Source organism: Vidua chalybeata, chromosome 2 (genome assembly GCF_026979565.1).
Source record: "Vidua chalybeata isolate OUT-0048 chromosome 2, bVidCha1 merged haplotype, whole genome shotgun sequence".
Lineage (NCBI taxonomy): Eukaryota > Metazoa > Chordata > Aves > Passeriformes > Viduidae > Vidua > Vidua chalybeata.
In genome coordinates, this window is record NC_071531.1 from 52,088,757 (window position 1) to 52,105,689 (window position 16,933).

At 35.6% G+C, this 16,933-nt stretch overlaps 1 protein-coding gene across 2 annotated transcripts in view; it reads left to right on the forward strand.

Annotated features, from left to right (window-relative positions):
- KLHL1 (kelch like family member 1) overlaps positions 1-16,933 on the forward strand; it is a 183,582-nt gene that overhangs the window by 124,098 nt on the left and 42,551 nt on the right. For both annotated transcript variants that reach the window (XM_053935143.1, XM_053935144.1), the window contains one exon: positions 14,226-14,412. In XM_053935143.1, coding sequence (XP_053791118.1) covers positions 14,226-14,412 — 187 coding nt within the window. The remainder of the gene's footprint in view (positions 1-14,225; positions 14,413-16,933) is intronic.

Sequence of the window (16,933 nt, forward strand, 5' to 3'; positions counted from 1 at the left end):
TGAGGTTGGAAGGGACCTCTGAATAACCTCTGGTCCAACACTTCTGCTCAAGCAGAGATAACCTAGAGCCATTTGCACAGGACTCTGTCTAAACAGTTTTAAATAATTCCAAGGATTCTGCAGTGCTTAGTCACCCTAACAGTATTAAAATGTTTCCTGATGTACAGAGGAAACCTCCTGTGTTTCAGTTTGTGCCCATTGACTCTTGTCCTGTGGGCACCACTGAAAAAAGCCTGGATCTCTCCTTTATGCACCTTCTCTTCAGGTATTTATGAACATTAGTAAGATTTCCCAAAGGCTCCTCTTTTCTGGGATAAGCTGACCCAGCTCTCTCAGACTTCCCTCAGAGGAGAGGTGCTCCAGTCCCTTCATCATCTTTGTGAGCCTTCATTGTATTCTCTACAGTATGTTCATATCTCTCTTGAACTGAGGAGTCTAGAATTGGACACAGCTCTCCTGGTTTGACCTCTCCAGTGCTGACACAAGGGGAAGAATCACTCTCCTGGACTTACTGACAATACTTTGTCTAATGCAGCTCCAGGTATCCCCTGCCTTCTTTGAGGCAAGGGCACAGTGCTGGCTCCTGTTCTGCCAAGCTGCTTTCTGATTGGGTGGCCCACAGCATCTATTAGTCCATGAATGTACATTACACATACACATATGCATGGCCATACAATTATATATAGGAATTAATTTAATTCTTTTATGGTAGAACGTAGTTAAGAACCCTTTTCTTAGAAGTGAAAAAATATAGTTGTGGAAAGATATATCCAATAAAGTATGACCAGAACAGTTGAAGGTGTTCATACATAGTTCCCTGATGACATGTGATATAGTGATTGCCATTCCCACCCCTCATGGAGCAAAGCAGTTAATCTAATTCCTCACTAATTTTGTAGAGACAAAAGTCTAGCCTCGTCTGCAGCTGAAGCTGAAACATTAACTTCTGGCCATGAAGGAAAACGGAATAAAAGAGATTATATCTATGCAACTGTATTGTAAATACAGGCAAACCCGGTGGGAAGAAAGGATGATGTTTGACGCCAGTTCAGAAGGCTGAATAATTTCTTTATTAGAACTATATTATAATTCATTAATATACTATTTAAAGGAAGATACTAAAGCAACAAACCTACTTGTTCTAACTATGATATCTAACTAACTCAAAATTCTTGACCCTCTTTGCGAGAGTCCAGACACAGGTGGATCTGATTGGCCATCAGGCCCAAACAATCCTCACCAGACTCCAATCAAGCAATCACCCCAGGTAAACAATTTTCCAAACACATTCCACATGCAAAAAACAAGGAGCAGAAATAGAAATTGTTTTCTCTTTCTTTCCTCTGTGCTGCTCTATGAAAAATCCCAAAAGGAAGAAGAATGTCTCTGCGACACCACTGAATTCTCCTTTTCTTTCTTTCTACCTTTCCCAAAAGACAATCATTTATTCCATGTTTGTATCTCCTGTTCCCTGACTCAAGCTGTACCGTGAAACATTCAATGCAATGCAGCAGCATAGTTGAGCTTCTGCCTATTTTGATTACTAATGATGTAATCTCGTTTACCAAGATGAAAAGCTGGTTTCTGCTATTTGTTGGTACACAGTGTAATGTAGCTGTTAATGTTGATGCTGCAGCATAAGTCAAGAATGTGTGCAGCTTCTCTTGGGCAAAACATTATTTTTATGGTGTTTTTAAGAGTGTGAGAAGTTACTAATGATACCTGGGCTGCTGAAGGAATTTGCAAGCAAGAGAAGTTAATACAATACTGAGTACCTGGAATAGAATGACAATAAAGATGAAGATGTTTAGTGATTTTAAGTGAAGATGTGCGTGATCAAAAGAGCACAAATATTTTCTCATAGAAATGCTTGAGTTAAAGCTAACTTGTATTCCACTGGTATGCTGGGTTTATAAAGACTGTTATTTGCATCTGCCTATAACAGCAGATCACTGGTTTAGCTAGGAAAGTTAAAAAATAGCACCAAGCACAGATATTACTGCCTTTTCCTCTATAACACTTTTAATAATATCACTTTCAGAAGCTTGCAAACCATATCAGTAGGATAATGCATAGTCTTTGACTATGTGGCTCAGATCCACTGAATCTGTTATAGGCATCTAAATTAGATTTCTTGCCCAGGAGCAGAAACACTTATTTTCACTTATAAAATGAAGTACTTAAATACCATGTAAGCCACTGGAGAGAAAATGAACAGATCCACATGAGTTCTCTTTTTATTTCTACAGAGATGCTGTAGGTAAACTGTAGGAAGCACTGAGCCTCTAAATTCCCTTAGAATTCACACATTACATGACTGTACATGATCTTAAACATGTATATGAATTTGCATGTAATAATTGAGTAGAAACCCTTTAAATCTTAGCTTAGATAACTGATATGATCATGTAAACTTGTAAATTCCTTCCACAGCTCAGCTGGCATTTGGAAAAGAAGTATTTCTTTGTGTTACTAAAAAAACCCAATTAACCAGGCAGTTGTCAGACAGGTTCATTAAGTTTTGACCTTTTCAGCATATATTGAGCTAGAGGAAGCAACTGAAGTTTCCTTTGCTTAGCAAAAATGGAAGGTATCATTCTATGTCAGTCAATCTTTAAATTTGTCTGTGACAGCAGTGTGATTGATAATAAGAAACGAGAAGCTTCCTGGGTTCTCAGTCTCCAGTGTCACTAAACAAGTGCAGCTGATAAGAACTCACACCTGAGTAGAGTTCTAGGCTTTTAAGATTGGTTCCTACCTACTGGTCTGGAGTAAATCCTAAGGGTGTGTGTAAACTCTGTCAGCCTCTGCAACATTTTGTGAATTCTTTCAATCACTTCTAAATGGTTGCATAGCAGGAGATTATAACTTGAATCTGAAAAGTCTGAAGGTATGATTCAGTTTCTTATTCACCTGTGTGTGCAGGCTTCTCTACATCAGCTAGATTCCTAACCTCGCACTATAGGCAATGAAGATCTGGTGCATTTCCCAACACGCAGGAGCAAACCTGTGTGCTGATTTGAGAAGTTCCATGGATTATCACCCTGCCTGGCTCCAAGCAATTTTTCTAGAAACATTTCCTTCTAAATCTGGTGCTGTATTTACTGGCTCTGTGTGGATTCTTAGACACCCAGTGGCCTCTCAAATGGTGCTAAATGCTTGGTTTTGTGCAAGTGGCTTAAACCAATTAAACTAAGCAATATTTTTAAAGAAATATTTATGTTAATTTCAAGCAAACAATGATTAATTAATTACCTTGAGAATTAATAACTTCCCAGTCCACAAAAAAAAGAATTATTGGCAAGCTTCTAGGATGATCACCATATTCTTCTCTTAAGTTATCAATGCAATAAAAATTTGGGCTTGAAATTTCAGTAAAGTTTCAGTAAATGCCTTGAAGCAGTCACAAGGTGCTGTTCAAATAAAGAGTGTGACAACATGATTCTGTAATACTATTTCTTTATCCAACACATAGGCAACTTACCTGACTTTTTTTTCAGTTTTTTATTCAGTTTCTCATTATATACTGAGCATATGGTTTACTACTAAATATTTTGGGGTAAATTTATTTAATGGAAGACAGAATTTCCACTCATTAAATCAAATTTTTACATGGCTATAAAATAAAAACTTATGCCACTTAAATTTATTCTGTGTTGTGAAATATATAGAATAGTTTTATAAAAATACTATATTTCTGTTGCTTATTCTCTTCATTTTATGTGAAACTTTTAGGAGAATGTATGTTTCATACATATCCCCACTAGAATGTATAGGCTGTGTCCATGTGAAAACACATATTTATGAATAAATTAGATTATATTAACTAAATAATCAATTAGAAGCTCTGTTCACATAAATAAGAGGATATATTTTCTTGACCTTTGAAATAGCACCCTTCTTAAATGAGTTACATTCAAAATACAGTTACAGTCACATAAAATTATGTCTTCTGTTTTGAGAAGACATGTTTTGCCTGTTGCTTATATTTTTACAAGGTCATATGATCTGTAGTCATTTTTTGGCAGGTTTATATATTTTTCTCTCTTACTGACTATCAAATTGACAGTCATATTGTTGTGGGTTGCCCCTGTCTGGATGCCACTCTACCCTCCCCTCCACAACTGGACAGGGGAGAGGAACTACTATGCAAAGCTCATTAATTGAGACAAGTTTTGCTGCTAGCTATTGGTGTTCAGTAAATCATGCCTCCTGAGATCATGCAAATATAGCTTATTGATCATAGTTAGGACAAAGATCAGTCACTGCTTTCAGCAGTTGTTAACAACAGGTAGTTTTAGAAGTAAAAAACATTATTGCTGTTGATGTCATCGAAATCTGTCACTCTTAAGTAGAGAAGGAAGGAAAAAGGGAGGGCTAAGAAATGGCTTGGACTTACCCTCCATAATGTTAAGTCCCTATTTTTTGTAGTGTAGTGCTCTTTTCTGCATTCTTCCTTGTCTCTTAGATTGATTCAGCGTAATAGACAAGCACAAAATAAGACACATTTTCTTTTCTAGTTTTTTTTAGTTGAGTCATCAACATTTCAGAGATTGTGAATGTCTTAAAAGAATTCTTCCTAGTCAACATTTGTAACATTTAAACATTAAATATACTGTCTGGAAAAGGTGCTTAAATACAGTCCCCCTTCTGTGATGTATTCTTATCCATCTTTTTTCCTACTTCTAAGACTGAAGATCATATTTGAATCAGAACATTATTTGTGGGGAAAAAAATGCTTCATTTATGTTCCATTTCTTTGTACTTATTCCTATATAAGAATTTTCTGAAAATTACATCAATTCTGGTAGACTACAGCTTACTGCAGTTAAGAGGTAACTACAGTAAAAAATAAAAAGCCAGTAATTTTCAAATATGGGCTGTTAGTTGTTATTGGCTGAGTAATGTTTATATTCCATTTGTTAGCATCTGTCATGCTTTTACCTAATCTCCTATTTATCACTTTAGAAGAAAAAAAAAAATTTAATTCAGAAGAACTTCAAATAAAGACATCTGTCTTCAAAAGGAGACCATGCAACATTTTGTCAAAGGCCAACCTATTTTTGCTTCTAGTGTTTGGGTATTTTTTATATTTTCTCTTATTTTAAATGTGATTGGGGTTTTATTAAGTTTTTGTTTCACTTTCTTTTGAATTAAATTTGACCTTTTGAATACAATTTGACAATTTCTTATTTCTTATGTAGTATTTTAATGCTATGGCAAAATATGCATAGTTCTTGGAATTATGAACTTAATTTTTTCCTCAAGGAGTAGAGAAGAAAATGTGCAAGGTACTCTACATGACATTAATCTTACCTAACTTTATCTAGAAACTTAATATTTACTTTAAGAAGCAATTTATTTTGAAATAAAGATATTTTTCTTCATTTTCTGGAGAATAAGCATACCATAATGAAGTAAAATGTAGATCTGAGCATCAGTAGAATTGTGTAGTAAATTTGCATCTTAGATTTTGCCCTCCTTTTTTTATCCTCTCTGTAAAATACATAGACTGATAAAATTGTCGTGAAAAGATGTCACTGGAGGCAGAAGCTGGGGTGGGAGAGTTTAAAACAATTTCTCTTTTCCTAAACTGAATAACACTTGAATCAATAATACATCTGGTTGATAAGTCAATTGGTCAAATTAGCACCAAAGACAGACCTGGATGTACAAGGAGTTCAACAAAAGTCAGTATGTGTGCCAAAAAAGTGTGGGCATACCTATAAATTAGTTAAAATTTTAACAGTGTCATAAAGGATAACATGGGTTTACTTATAGAAAATAACACTGAAGATTATAATAAATAAGTCTGTTAAATCATACACTTTGGAGAAGAGTTAATGCTGTGAAAGTGATTTCAATACCACAGTTTAATTACTTGCCACAGATGTTACCAATGAATGTTCCAATTCCATTACTTAGTTTATTTGAGAGGAAGGGGCGGGGGAAAATCAATTTCTTTATTTCCATAGCAAATGTACAGCCTCATAAATGTGTATGTACATGGCTGATTGTTTCTTTAGTAAATTCTTTAGTGTAATCGAATACTAAGTTAAGGAAAATAAACTTCAACTATGCTATATTCATATTTTTGGTTTGGATTTTGTACCCTGATGTGGAGGAGGAATAGGGAGGACTTGGTTATAACTGAAGGGTAGAAAACCAGTTTAAAATTTCTTCTAAATATGAAATAATATTTAATGTGTTGGGAAAAAGGAATTACAAATCAAATACTGAACACATTTCCTCTGCCAATGACTATGGTCATCAAAAATGCAAGCTTAGTAGATGCCAGAATTTGGATTTCTGACAGAAAACACAACTAGATTTTTTTTTCCAAAAATGGAGTCTGAGACTAATAATTATTACTGCTATGTGACTGATCTCTTTGCAATATATTATCACCTGCATGCATATAGAGATCACACTAACGAAGGTCTGTGGTGTCTAAGCAGTAAATCCTGATGTAGATTATTTATAATAGAAACTATTAGCCACAGGTTTGTAGGAAGAACTGGTCTAGTGTTTCTTAAAGATCCTTAGTCTGCTGCATCTTATTGCTGAGGAGAAAATAACCTTTGTCTGAGAATATAGAAATCTGAGGGATTTAGTGTAGTCTTTCTTCCTGAGTTGGTTGAGCAGCTGGCTTGACTAACACATAATGAATAATTTAGTCCATAAGCAACACAAATATTGAATTTTACATACTGAATATTTGTCATACTACAGAAAAATGCCTGGAAATCTCTGTGCTAAAAAAAAAAAAAAAAAAAAAAAAAACAAAAAACTTTACTGAAATCATTAATTAAACATGAATAAGAAAAACAGAATTTAAAAGAGATCCAGAATTCTCAATGAGCTGAAAAAAGATGGTAGAAAACAAAATGAGATGTGCTAAATTTGAGGTATTATTACTTGCAGATATTTTTCATTATTTTATTTCTAAGACAAAATATTGAAACTATTGTTTTAAAAGCTAGCAAAACCTCAAACAATAAATTAGAAATTAGCTTTTTTAAAAAAATTAAATATAAGGCTCCTGTTTACAAGTGAAGTGAGTAAAGCAGATGGTTATGTTAGATTTTGCTCAATACATTCAATTCCTAGCAACAAAAAAAGGTTGTTTAGTAATATTGCAAAGGTTCATATGGATAAAATAGAATTTAGGAATGGAGTTGAAACTTCAGCTACAGACAGGATCAGTTTGAGACCTTGTGTTCTCTATGTTTAGAAGTCCCAAAAATGTTAGCAACTTTTATAGTTTTTTCATTGTTTAAAACCTAAAGGGGAGAGTGAGGGAATGTTTAAATGTTTTAATTGTTTTTATATAAAATATACTTGCAAATCAGGATATGTATAATAAATGATGCTATTGATAATACCTCAGAATGCAAAATTGGCAGAAAATAATTTTATGACTGCAATATATTTTACTTTCAAGATACAGTACTTTAAAAGAGTTAAGTGAGATATATATTTGCAGTAAATTCACAATTATACAATTCTTGATGCTGTACCTTCTGTTATGAAAACCTAAGGCATTGTTTGTGTACAAAACTTTCCCAATTTTTAAATTAATTGATAATTTTTGATGTCTTTTTGTGATGACTATTCAAAATTTTAGTCTAAACTTTTAAAGGTTTTTTAAATTTATTCTTGTTCTCTGAGGATAATTCTTAAACATTGTAATAATGTATGCTTAATAAATAGTCCCAAATATTTCCTCACATAAACAGTGCAAACATGCTGCTCTTCTCACTCCTGTTCTCTTAGGATTTTTTCATGAATGCTTAATTTGGTATGTATAAAAATAAGATTTGCTGTATATTTTTTCTTATTTGAAAGTATTACTGATGATTGAAATATCTTACTGATTTTACTTTACTTTTTTTTACTTTATTTTTCTGAATAGTTAATAATATTGCTACTGGACACCACTTAAATTTCTAATGTAAACATCTAAATTAATACCTTGCATTGTCAAGACAGCCATAATGATCTCTTACTAAAATCTGTTCTTTTCAAGAATAAATGTTAAGCAAAATATTTAGTTAACAGTGAAATAGCAGAAATTAAAGTGATATTGAAAGAAGCAAACCATACTTTAATTCTATTCCCCAGTACCTGTGATTAATTTTCATAACCTCCTCCCAGCCATGATCAGCCAGCTGGTAAGAAAATGAGCTGTAAATTTTCAACTGAAATTTTCACCTGAAATTACTTAGGTCACTTTTATGCCTACCCCATAAGTTCAAAGGATTTTAACAAAGAAGTTTAAATACATCAAACAATAGTCTTTATACCAAGAGAAGTGCTATCCAACAGAAGTAGCTCAGAGTTTATTCCTTTTGTAAAAAAAGAATTAGCACTTCTTGGGGGATTTTTTTTTCTTTCATATTTGCAGTGAAACATAAATAGCCGGACTGATATTTCTTAAAATGGGTATATTTATAAAAAGTTTTAATCAGAATAGCAATTAATTTGAAATTTGCAGTTCAATAGTATTACAAGCATTTTCTTCAACTGTCTTATAGTCAGAAAATACAAAATGTCAAAAATGTATTCCTTTCACTACATTAATCATTAGAAATGCTTGTACTCATATGGCAATATTTTGATGTAAGAATCAGGACCTCTACGAGCTTTAGACAGATAAAAAATTCTTCAAATTGGAGCTTTGTCCATAGAAACACAGCATTTCCTAATTTCTAGAGCAGCTTGAGCATGCTAAGTATAGTTTGAAAGTATAGTCTGAGAACTATTTTTGTAGAAAGTTTCAAAGCAGTACTTATATTCTGTCCAGAAACTCATATAAACCCTTTATTTGCTTTTCATTTTAATCTGTACAAAGAAGAATCATGACCTTACATTTCAGAAGTCTATTCTTTCCTAGTAGCAGCATTACTGTGATCATTAACAATAAGCAGCCATATCAAATCTGTGCATGGAAGAAGACTCATAAAAAGACTATGATGGCTAATCAAACTTCTCTCTTGAAAAACATTCAAAATGCAAACTTTAGGCCATTAATTCTTCAGATTTTTGTTTCATATGGTAATGTGATTCTCTGACTCAAGGTTGTCAAGTGACTTGGGATATATTTTTGATCAAGGAAGAGACTTGTGGATTTTTTTAAGTGAAGCGTGCTATGAAAATCCACATTTCATTTATTCTCAATGAATTTAAAGGACTTTTAACATTTTGTTCTTCTTTTATAATTATTAATGCTATTAACATAATTCTAATCCCCTGTTCTGTGAGACATTGGCATATAAGTTTCTAAGGGCACAGAACTCTTTAGGGCTCTTCAGAGGGAGAATGCATCTAGATACTGATATAATTTTTAGAGAACTGGAAGTTGCTTTCTGCCTGTGAAAAAATTAATGTGTTTGGGTATGAAATTTAATCCTCATCAGTGGTGTTCAGAATAATTATATGTTTTTAAGGACTATTCAAGATTCTAAATCAGATACAGATCACATAAAACATAATTTGGAATGATGCTTTCCCTCTTTTGTAAACACCCATCTCTTGGATTACAGGTTAAAACTTTTGCTTGTGCTTAGTATTTAATTTTGGCATGCAGGGAGTACTTCTCACTTTCTTCACTTTTATAGCCCTGATATCTCACCTTGAGGAAATACCCACATTTTTTCTTTTTTAGTGGTAGGAATCCAACAGTGTTTCATCATCTCCCCATTTGGATAATTACTGTGTCTGAGGCATGTATCAAGGTGGAATCTGAGGTTAGTTTATCCTGACTGAGTGAATATTGTCACACCTTGCACTTTTCACAAGATAGAAAGCTCTATCTAAATAACCAAGGAGTGTTCTGTGCCTCTTCAGAAGCATAAGGTCACTTTGAGATCTTTGGTGAGGGCAGGTCTTTGCTTCTTCCATTGCCTTGTAGTCTCTTCCAAGAGTGGAGTAAAGGAAAAAAGTGGTCTTTTTCTTTCCAGGTAGGTGGAAACTTTTCCCTAGTAATGGCTGAATTTTATCCTAGATGGCACAGGGTAGAAAGGAACCAGTTCCATCTCTCAGATGATCATTTATGTAGAATATGTGGGACTTTGCTTAATGTCACTCAAATCAAGTATTCAGATCTCCACAATCCTAGCTGCAAATCACTGGGATAACAGAGAGGCTGGGAGAGATCTGTCAGGAAGCAACAAATGCAGAGCTGCTCATCAAGGAAGGAAGGAGGGAGCTGAGAATAAGAGCAAGGCAGGCAGCAATTGGTGCATTCCTGTGGTACACCCACTGTTGGTCACTGAACCTGTACCAAACTACTCCTTTTTTCTTGTTAGACTTGACTTTCCTTTTGGCACTACTTGAGTGCTTTACACTCCAGATCTCAAATTGAGTGTGCTTCATTGAGTTGAAACATGCCTGCTCTCTGCAGCATGGTGCTGGAAGTCATTTGGAAGTATATCTAAGAAAGGACTTTTTGGAGGTTTTAATTGGGAAAAATGAGAAACATGATGACAAAGTGACAAAAAATTCTCAGGATATTGCTATTCTGAGAAGTCCTAGCAATGGTAAAGTTAACTATCCTGGCACTGATATTGTAGTCTTTTGAGAAGCTACAGCTCTGTGATTTTCCACGTTACAAAGCCCAGCAATATTCAGTTAGTATTAGATACAATTCTCTCTTAATGAATTATGTCATAAACATGGAAGAGCAAGCTGAACATAATATGGTTTCCAAGGAAACATCCTTATTAACTGAATTTCCTGATCAAATGCATCCTGATTTAATAAAAATATATTGATTGCTGTGACATAATCAGGAAAGATAACTATGGAGTAGAAAAATTTGAAGCAGATTACTGAAATTTAAACAACATGAAACAGCTTTATATAACTTCTGTCTTCAAATTAGTAGTAGCTTCAATTGTTTTTTTGTTATTCACAACTTTAGCCTTTAGGAAATTCAGAAATACAGTGTTTATCACAAGTTAGCCCATGTTCCAGAAAAGTTAATAGGAGGAATGATTTTTTTTTTTTTAAGGGACATGAACAAATATTTCAGTCCACTTTAAAATTTTTATTTGTATTTTTTGGGGTTTTTTCCATTTTTTATTCATTTTTAAGGTGAATTTCTAACTTCAGAGAAAGAGAGATTCAGCTTTTATTTGTGGTTGATTAAGTCTCAGAATTTTGGGACAGAATGGTGTTCACAGATTATTATTTCTTCTTTATTTGAAACACCTGGCAACACCATTAAAATATTTCAAAGATAACTATTTGCTTTAAGAGCCTAAGCATTTCTGGGTAAAGGAGTAATGGTCTAAAAAGAAATCACCAATATTATTATTGGATTGTGATCCTTATTTATATAATAAGCTTGCCATAAAAACCTTTGTCACCAATTTTATTAATGACATTAAGCATTAGAAAGTCTACATAACTTAATATTGCCTCAAATTTGTGCAGAGAAAACTGGTAATTCTATTTCTTAGTGCTCTTGTGCCTGTGTTCTGTTTAGTTAATATTGACAGAGTATTCCATTTGGTTCTGTAGTCCTAAACATGTGTTAAATCATTTTGCAATCATCCTACCTAAAATCTGGACACAATTTGCCTTCAGATCTTTGATTTTTTAGTCTACTGAGCATTGTGCTGAACACTATAAAGGAAAAAAAAAACCTGGAGAATATATGAAAAAATGAATATATGAATTTATGAAAAAATCTTAAGATTATGAGATAAAAGTTAACCTAGTGTTATGAAATACACTTATTACCCCTGTTTCTAAGCATACTTTTAATATCCTTACTTAGTAATATTAATTGAATAATAACCAGAACAGGTACACACAATACACAGAAATGTTGGCATTGGTGATTGATATCACTCAACGGTGGATGGGAACTCACTGTCACCATCAGTTTATCATCCTACCATAAAGCTTTCATACCTTCTCTCTGTGAATTTTCACAGGCAGCTCCTCACAGAACTGACTCCTTTTCTCTTCCTTCTGCACAGTTGGCCAACTCCTTCCTGTCCCTTGCAGCACAAACTAACCCTTACTGTCCCTAGCACAACTGCCTGACCCTTATCCCACACAGCAGCACAGCCAACTGACTCCAACTCTCTTCTCAACCTCAGCTAATCCACTCTTATAACACCCATCCTTACCCACCCTTATTGGACACAGCTGTGCTCTATTAAGGGCAAGGCTGCTCCTACTCTTTGGTAATTAGTACAGCTGCAACTCCTCAGGGGTGAGATTGCCTTCAGCACTATCTCTATTCTCTCACAATCCATCCTCCCACACAGAAACCTTTATCATAGAATCATAGAATCATAGAGTGGTTTGGGCTGTCAGGAACCTTGAAGATCATCTCGTTCCAGCCTCTTTACCAAAGGCAGGTGCACCTTCCACTAGATAAGGTAGCTCAAAGCCCCATTCAGCCTGGCCTTGAACACCTCCAGGGGTGGAGCATCCACAATTTCTCTGGACAACCTGTTCCAGTGCCTCACCACCCTCACAGTAAAAATACTTCTCCTTACATTTAATTTAAACCTACTATCTTAATTTGAAACAATTCCCCCTAGTCATGCCACTGCCTGCTCTTATAAATAGTCTTGCCCCGTTGTTCCTGTAAATTCCCTTGAGACACTGGAAGGCTGCAATTAGGTCACTTCGAAGCCTTCTCTTTTCTAAGCTGAACAATCCCAATTTTCTCAGTCTTTCCTCATAGTAGAGCTGTTCCATCCCTCTAAGCATCTTGGTGGCCCTTCCCTGGACTTGCTCCAACAGGTCCATGTCCTTCCTGTGCTGGTGTCCCAGAGCTGGATGCAGCCCTGCAGGTGGGGTCTCATCAGAACAGAGCAGAGGGGCAGAATCCCCTCCCTGTGCCTTCTGCCCACGCTTTGGATGCAATCCAGGACACATTCTGGGCTGTGAGTGCACATTGCTGAATCATGTCTGGCCTCTCATCCACCAGCACTCCCAAGCCCTTCTGGGCAGGGCTGGTCTTGAGCTGTTCATCTCCCAGCCTGTGTTGGTACTGGGGGCTGTAACATGCCTTTCTTTCAACCATAGATTCATTTCATGACTAATGCCTAAAATCAGAAGAAGACAACAGCTGTCATGTGCCAGCTGTTAATATTTCAGATGTCACAGAAAACATGTTATCTGCCAAAGGCTGACAGATTGACAAAGGACATTCAAAATTCTTCTGCAGCCATTGAAGTCCAGATGAAAAAAGCTGAGAGTTCGTAAAAGGAATCTAGCTTCCTGTCTTTAGGCAACTGCAAAACAATTTGCATATTTTTGCATATATATGTCTGTGGGAAGACATCCTCAGACTCCAGGAATGAAATTCTCCTGCTTGCTGGTCTTTAGCTGCTTCTCTGAATATTATTTTATCTTCCAGATAGATATTCTATAATATCTAGAAATTTACTGTACTGTACAGATATGCTGTTATATGCAATTAAATCTTGCTCTAATTTGGATACCTTAGGCTATCTGAGATACCTATATGGGTATGGCAGATATGACACAAAATCTGCATGAGCGTTGCACTCTTCTGGCCTGACATCAGTGAGATCACAGAATCAGAGAATCATTCAGGTGGGAGCAGGCCTCAGGAGTTCTACAGTCCAACTCCTGCTCAGAGCTAGGTCACTTGTGAGGTTAACCCAGATTATATAATTCAATGGTGTCCTGAAAATTTACATGGTAATTTAGAACATCTCAAAAGCTGGTAGATACATATATACAGGCAAGTGAATCAAACACATTTACAACTTGCAGCCTCCTTCTTTGGAATCACAATAGAATATTCTTTTACCTGTATGCACTGAGCACCATTGGTTATTGGGTGGGAACATTGTTTCTATTTGGTTTTAAAAATAAGGAATGTTCCTGCAAAGAGATGCCTTCTGGGTTCTTTCAGTGTTATGTTGGAAACCATTAAAAATAAATCAGCCCACAAGAGAATATTTAGTTTTCTTCAAAGCCTTCAGTAAAAGATTAGTAAGATTGTAGTCTTAAGGGCTGGTGAAACACTGGCCTCAAAATCCTTTAAAAATCAACTAACTGATTAATTCTCTCTCTGTGTTCCAAGAAAAAATAGCCATGCAAAGCTATCTGTGTGTTCTAGAATGATGAAATATACTTGTGACATCCATTTGTATTTGTCTGTTATTGCATGGTATTGCTTTTCTAAGAATTTCTAGGATGTTTTATTCACTTATTGCCATTCACAGATATTGGCTGACCTGGAAAACCATGCACTTTTTAAGGATGACCTAGAATGCCAGAAGCTTATTCTGGAAGCCATGAAATATCATCTTTTACCAGAAAGAAGAACTCTCATGCAAAGTCCAAGAACTAAGCCTAGAAAATCTACAGTTGGAACACTATATGCTGTTGGAGGAATGGATAACAACAAAGGTATTATGGGATATTGGTTCCTTTATGAGTTATCCTTCATATTTTCTTTCTCAGCAAATGGTGAAATAACTTTCTATTCCAAGATTGGTGGAGGGATGTTTAAATCAGTCAAGAAATGTTGCCAAGATTTTGGTCCAATGAAAATCTACTGATATTTAAGTAAAAGCATAATACAGTTAGAGAAAAGAAACTGAGTTTTGAGTTCATTCTTTGTTCAAAATTATTACAATTTTCAGAGAGAAATTTAAGAAAAAAACTAGAATGGTAGTAATATACCTTAGTTACAGATTTCTAGAATTTGTTTTCCCATTATAAGTCAAATACTTCTCTCAGTTTTTTTAGCCTTTGATAAATGGCAGTTAGCTATGCAATGTATTTGATTCTTAAGCAATTGTCTAAAATATTAATGACGATTCATGGGTCTTCCAATGCAGAAATTTTAAGTCTTTTAGAAAAGAAAGATAACTAGCTTCAACTAGATTGCTAGTTTTTCAACAGATAAAGGAATGTAAAATTTTCCCCAAATTACCCTGCAAAATTTATCAAAGCATTTTTTTTTTATTTGTTTGGAATAAGAGTTATTATGATAGGTTGTGCTTTCATTTCTGGTAAATTTAAACCACTGATTTCTTGAATGAAGTGAAACAAAATATTTGAACTAAAAGCTAGCTATATTACAAGTTTATAAACTCAAAAAGGCATTATAATTTTTTTTGTGATATTCACAAACAATTCCACAGCATTTAAATTTTCATGTCCATATTTAGACTGAAGACTATACCTTCAGAAACACTAGTTCTAATATAAAATAAACTGCACTTTTAAAAAGTATCATATAAAATTATATCTTTAGTATTTCACAACTCTTTGCCTAGGTGCTGTTATTGAAGTTGTTTCACTAAATAGCTGTGGCAATATGGTTTGCAAAATGCCATGGCATGTTTATCCCATCAAGTTGCACCAGTGATTAGAATGTATGACATCTGTGCCTGTGTGAAAATAAATGGGTGGTATCAAGAGAAATATGACAAGCAAGTCGATGCAGCTTCATGCTTTTAGAATTAAGCTGTGTCAGAGGAGGTTTAGATCAGATATCAGGAAAAGTTTTTTCACCCAAAGGGTGATTGGGCACTGGAAGAGGCTCCCCAAGGAAGTGGTTACATCACAAAGTCTGTCTGAGCTCAAAAAGTGTTTGGAAAATGCTCTCAGGCACATGGTGTGACTCCTGGGGATGGTGCTGTGCAGGGCCAGGAGTTGGACTGAATGGTCCCTTCCAAATCAGCTTATTCTGTAACTCTGTGACTGTGATTCTGCCCTTCAACTCCACTTTCTTGAGGCCCCACATGGAGTATTGAATCCACCTCTGGGATCCCATAATGATACTGAACTTCAGGAGCGAGTCTAGAGGAGGACCACAAAGTTGATCAGAGTGCTGGAGCACCTCTCCTGTGAAGGCAGGCTGAGAGAGCTGGGACTGTTCAGCACAGAGAAAAAAGGGGTTCCAGGGAGACTTTATAATAATCCACCTTCCAATACCTAAAGGGGCCAACAAGAAAGCTGGAGACTATTTTTACAAGGGCATGTAGTCACAGGACAAGTGGCAATGACTTTAAACTGAGGTCGTAGGTTCAGATCAGATATTAGGAAGTAATTGGTTACTGAGGATGGTGGTGAGACACTGGCACATATTGCCCAGAGAAGTTGTCCCATGCCTGGAAGTGTTCAAGGCCAGGCTGGATAAGGCTTTGAGCAATGTGGTCCAGTAAAAGGTATCCATATCATGGCTCAGGGGTTGGAACTAGATGATCTTTTGGGTTTGAAGGTCGTTTCAATCCCAAAAAACAATTGTGTAGCTAAATGTTAGTCATGGATGTGCACAGAACATTGCAGAACATTGTCTTTGGATGATAAAAAAATTTTCTCTTAGGACAAATTACAGTAAACACAAGCATTCAGTTAGGAAATGAGCCAATAATCCTCAAAAATAAACCCAATTTGGGTGCAGCTGTACTTGTTCTTATTTACTATTAATATCTGTTCCTCAATAAAAATACAGAAATATTTAGGATGACAGCACGAGCATAGCACCATTACCACATCAACACACAGCCTATTTTGCAGATTCAGGTCAGGCAGAAGCAGTTCATTTCGGTAGCAGCAGGAGAAAACACAGAGCAACAGGAGGTTCAGCCCTCTGTTGATGCACTCTCTGACTGGAAACTAGCAGGACTTTCACACATTTTCAGCAGATAAAAACTGCTTTGAGAATGGGCTGGTATGGCAGAGAAGCATATGCATAGCAGGAGCCTGTGTTACAGCTGATGCAATATATATTCCCAGTAACCCAGGCTCTGTAGCTGTGCCGTCTCAGCTTGCATCTGTTCAACTCATCCCTCTTGTGATCCTGCTGTGTTCTTGACTAGCTTTTATGCGCAGTGAGTCTTGTTTCCACATGTCCATTCAGGAGACCTGAGTGTAGTTTGCCTGCTTTGAAGAGTCACTGAGTTCATGAAGAAAGCCT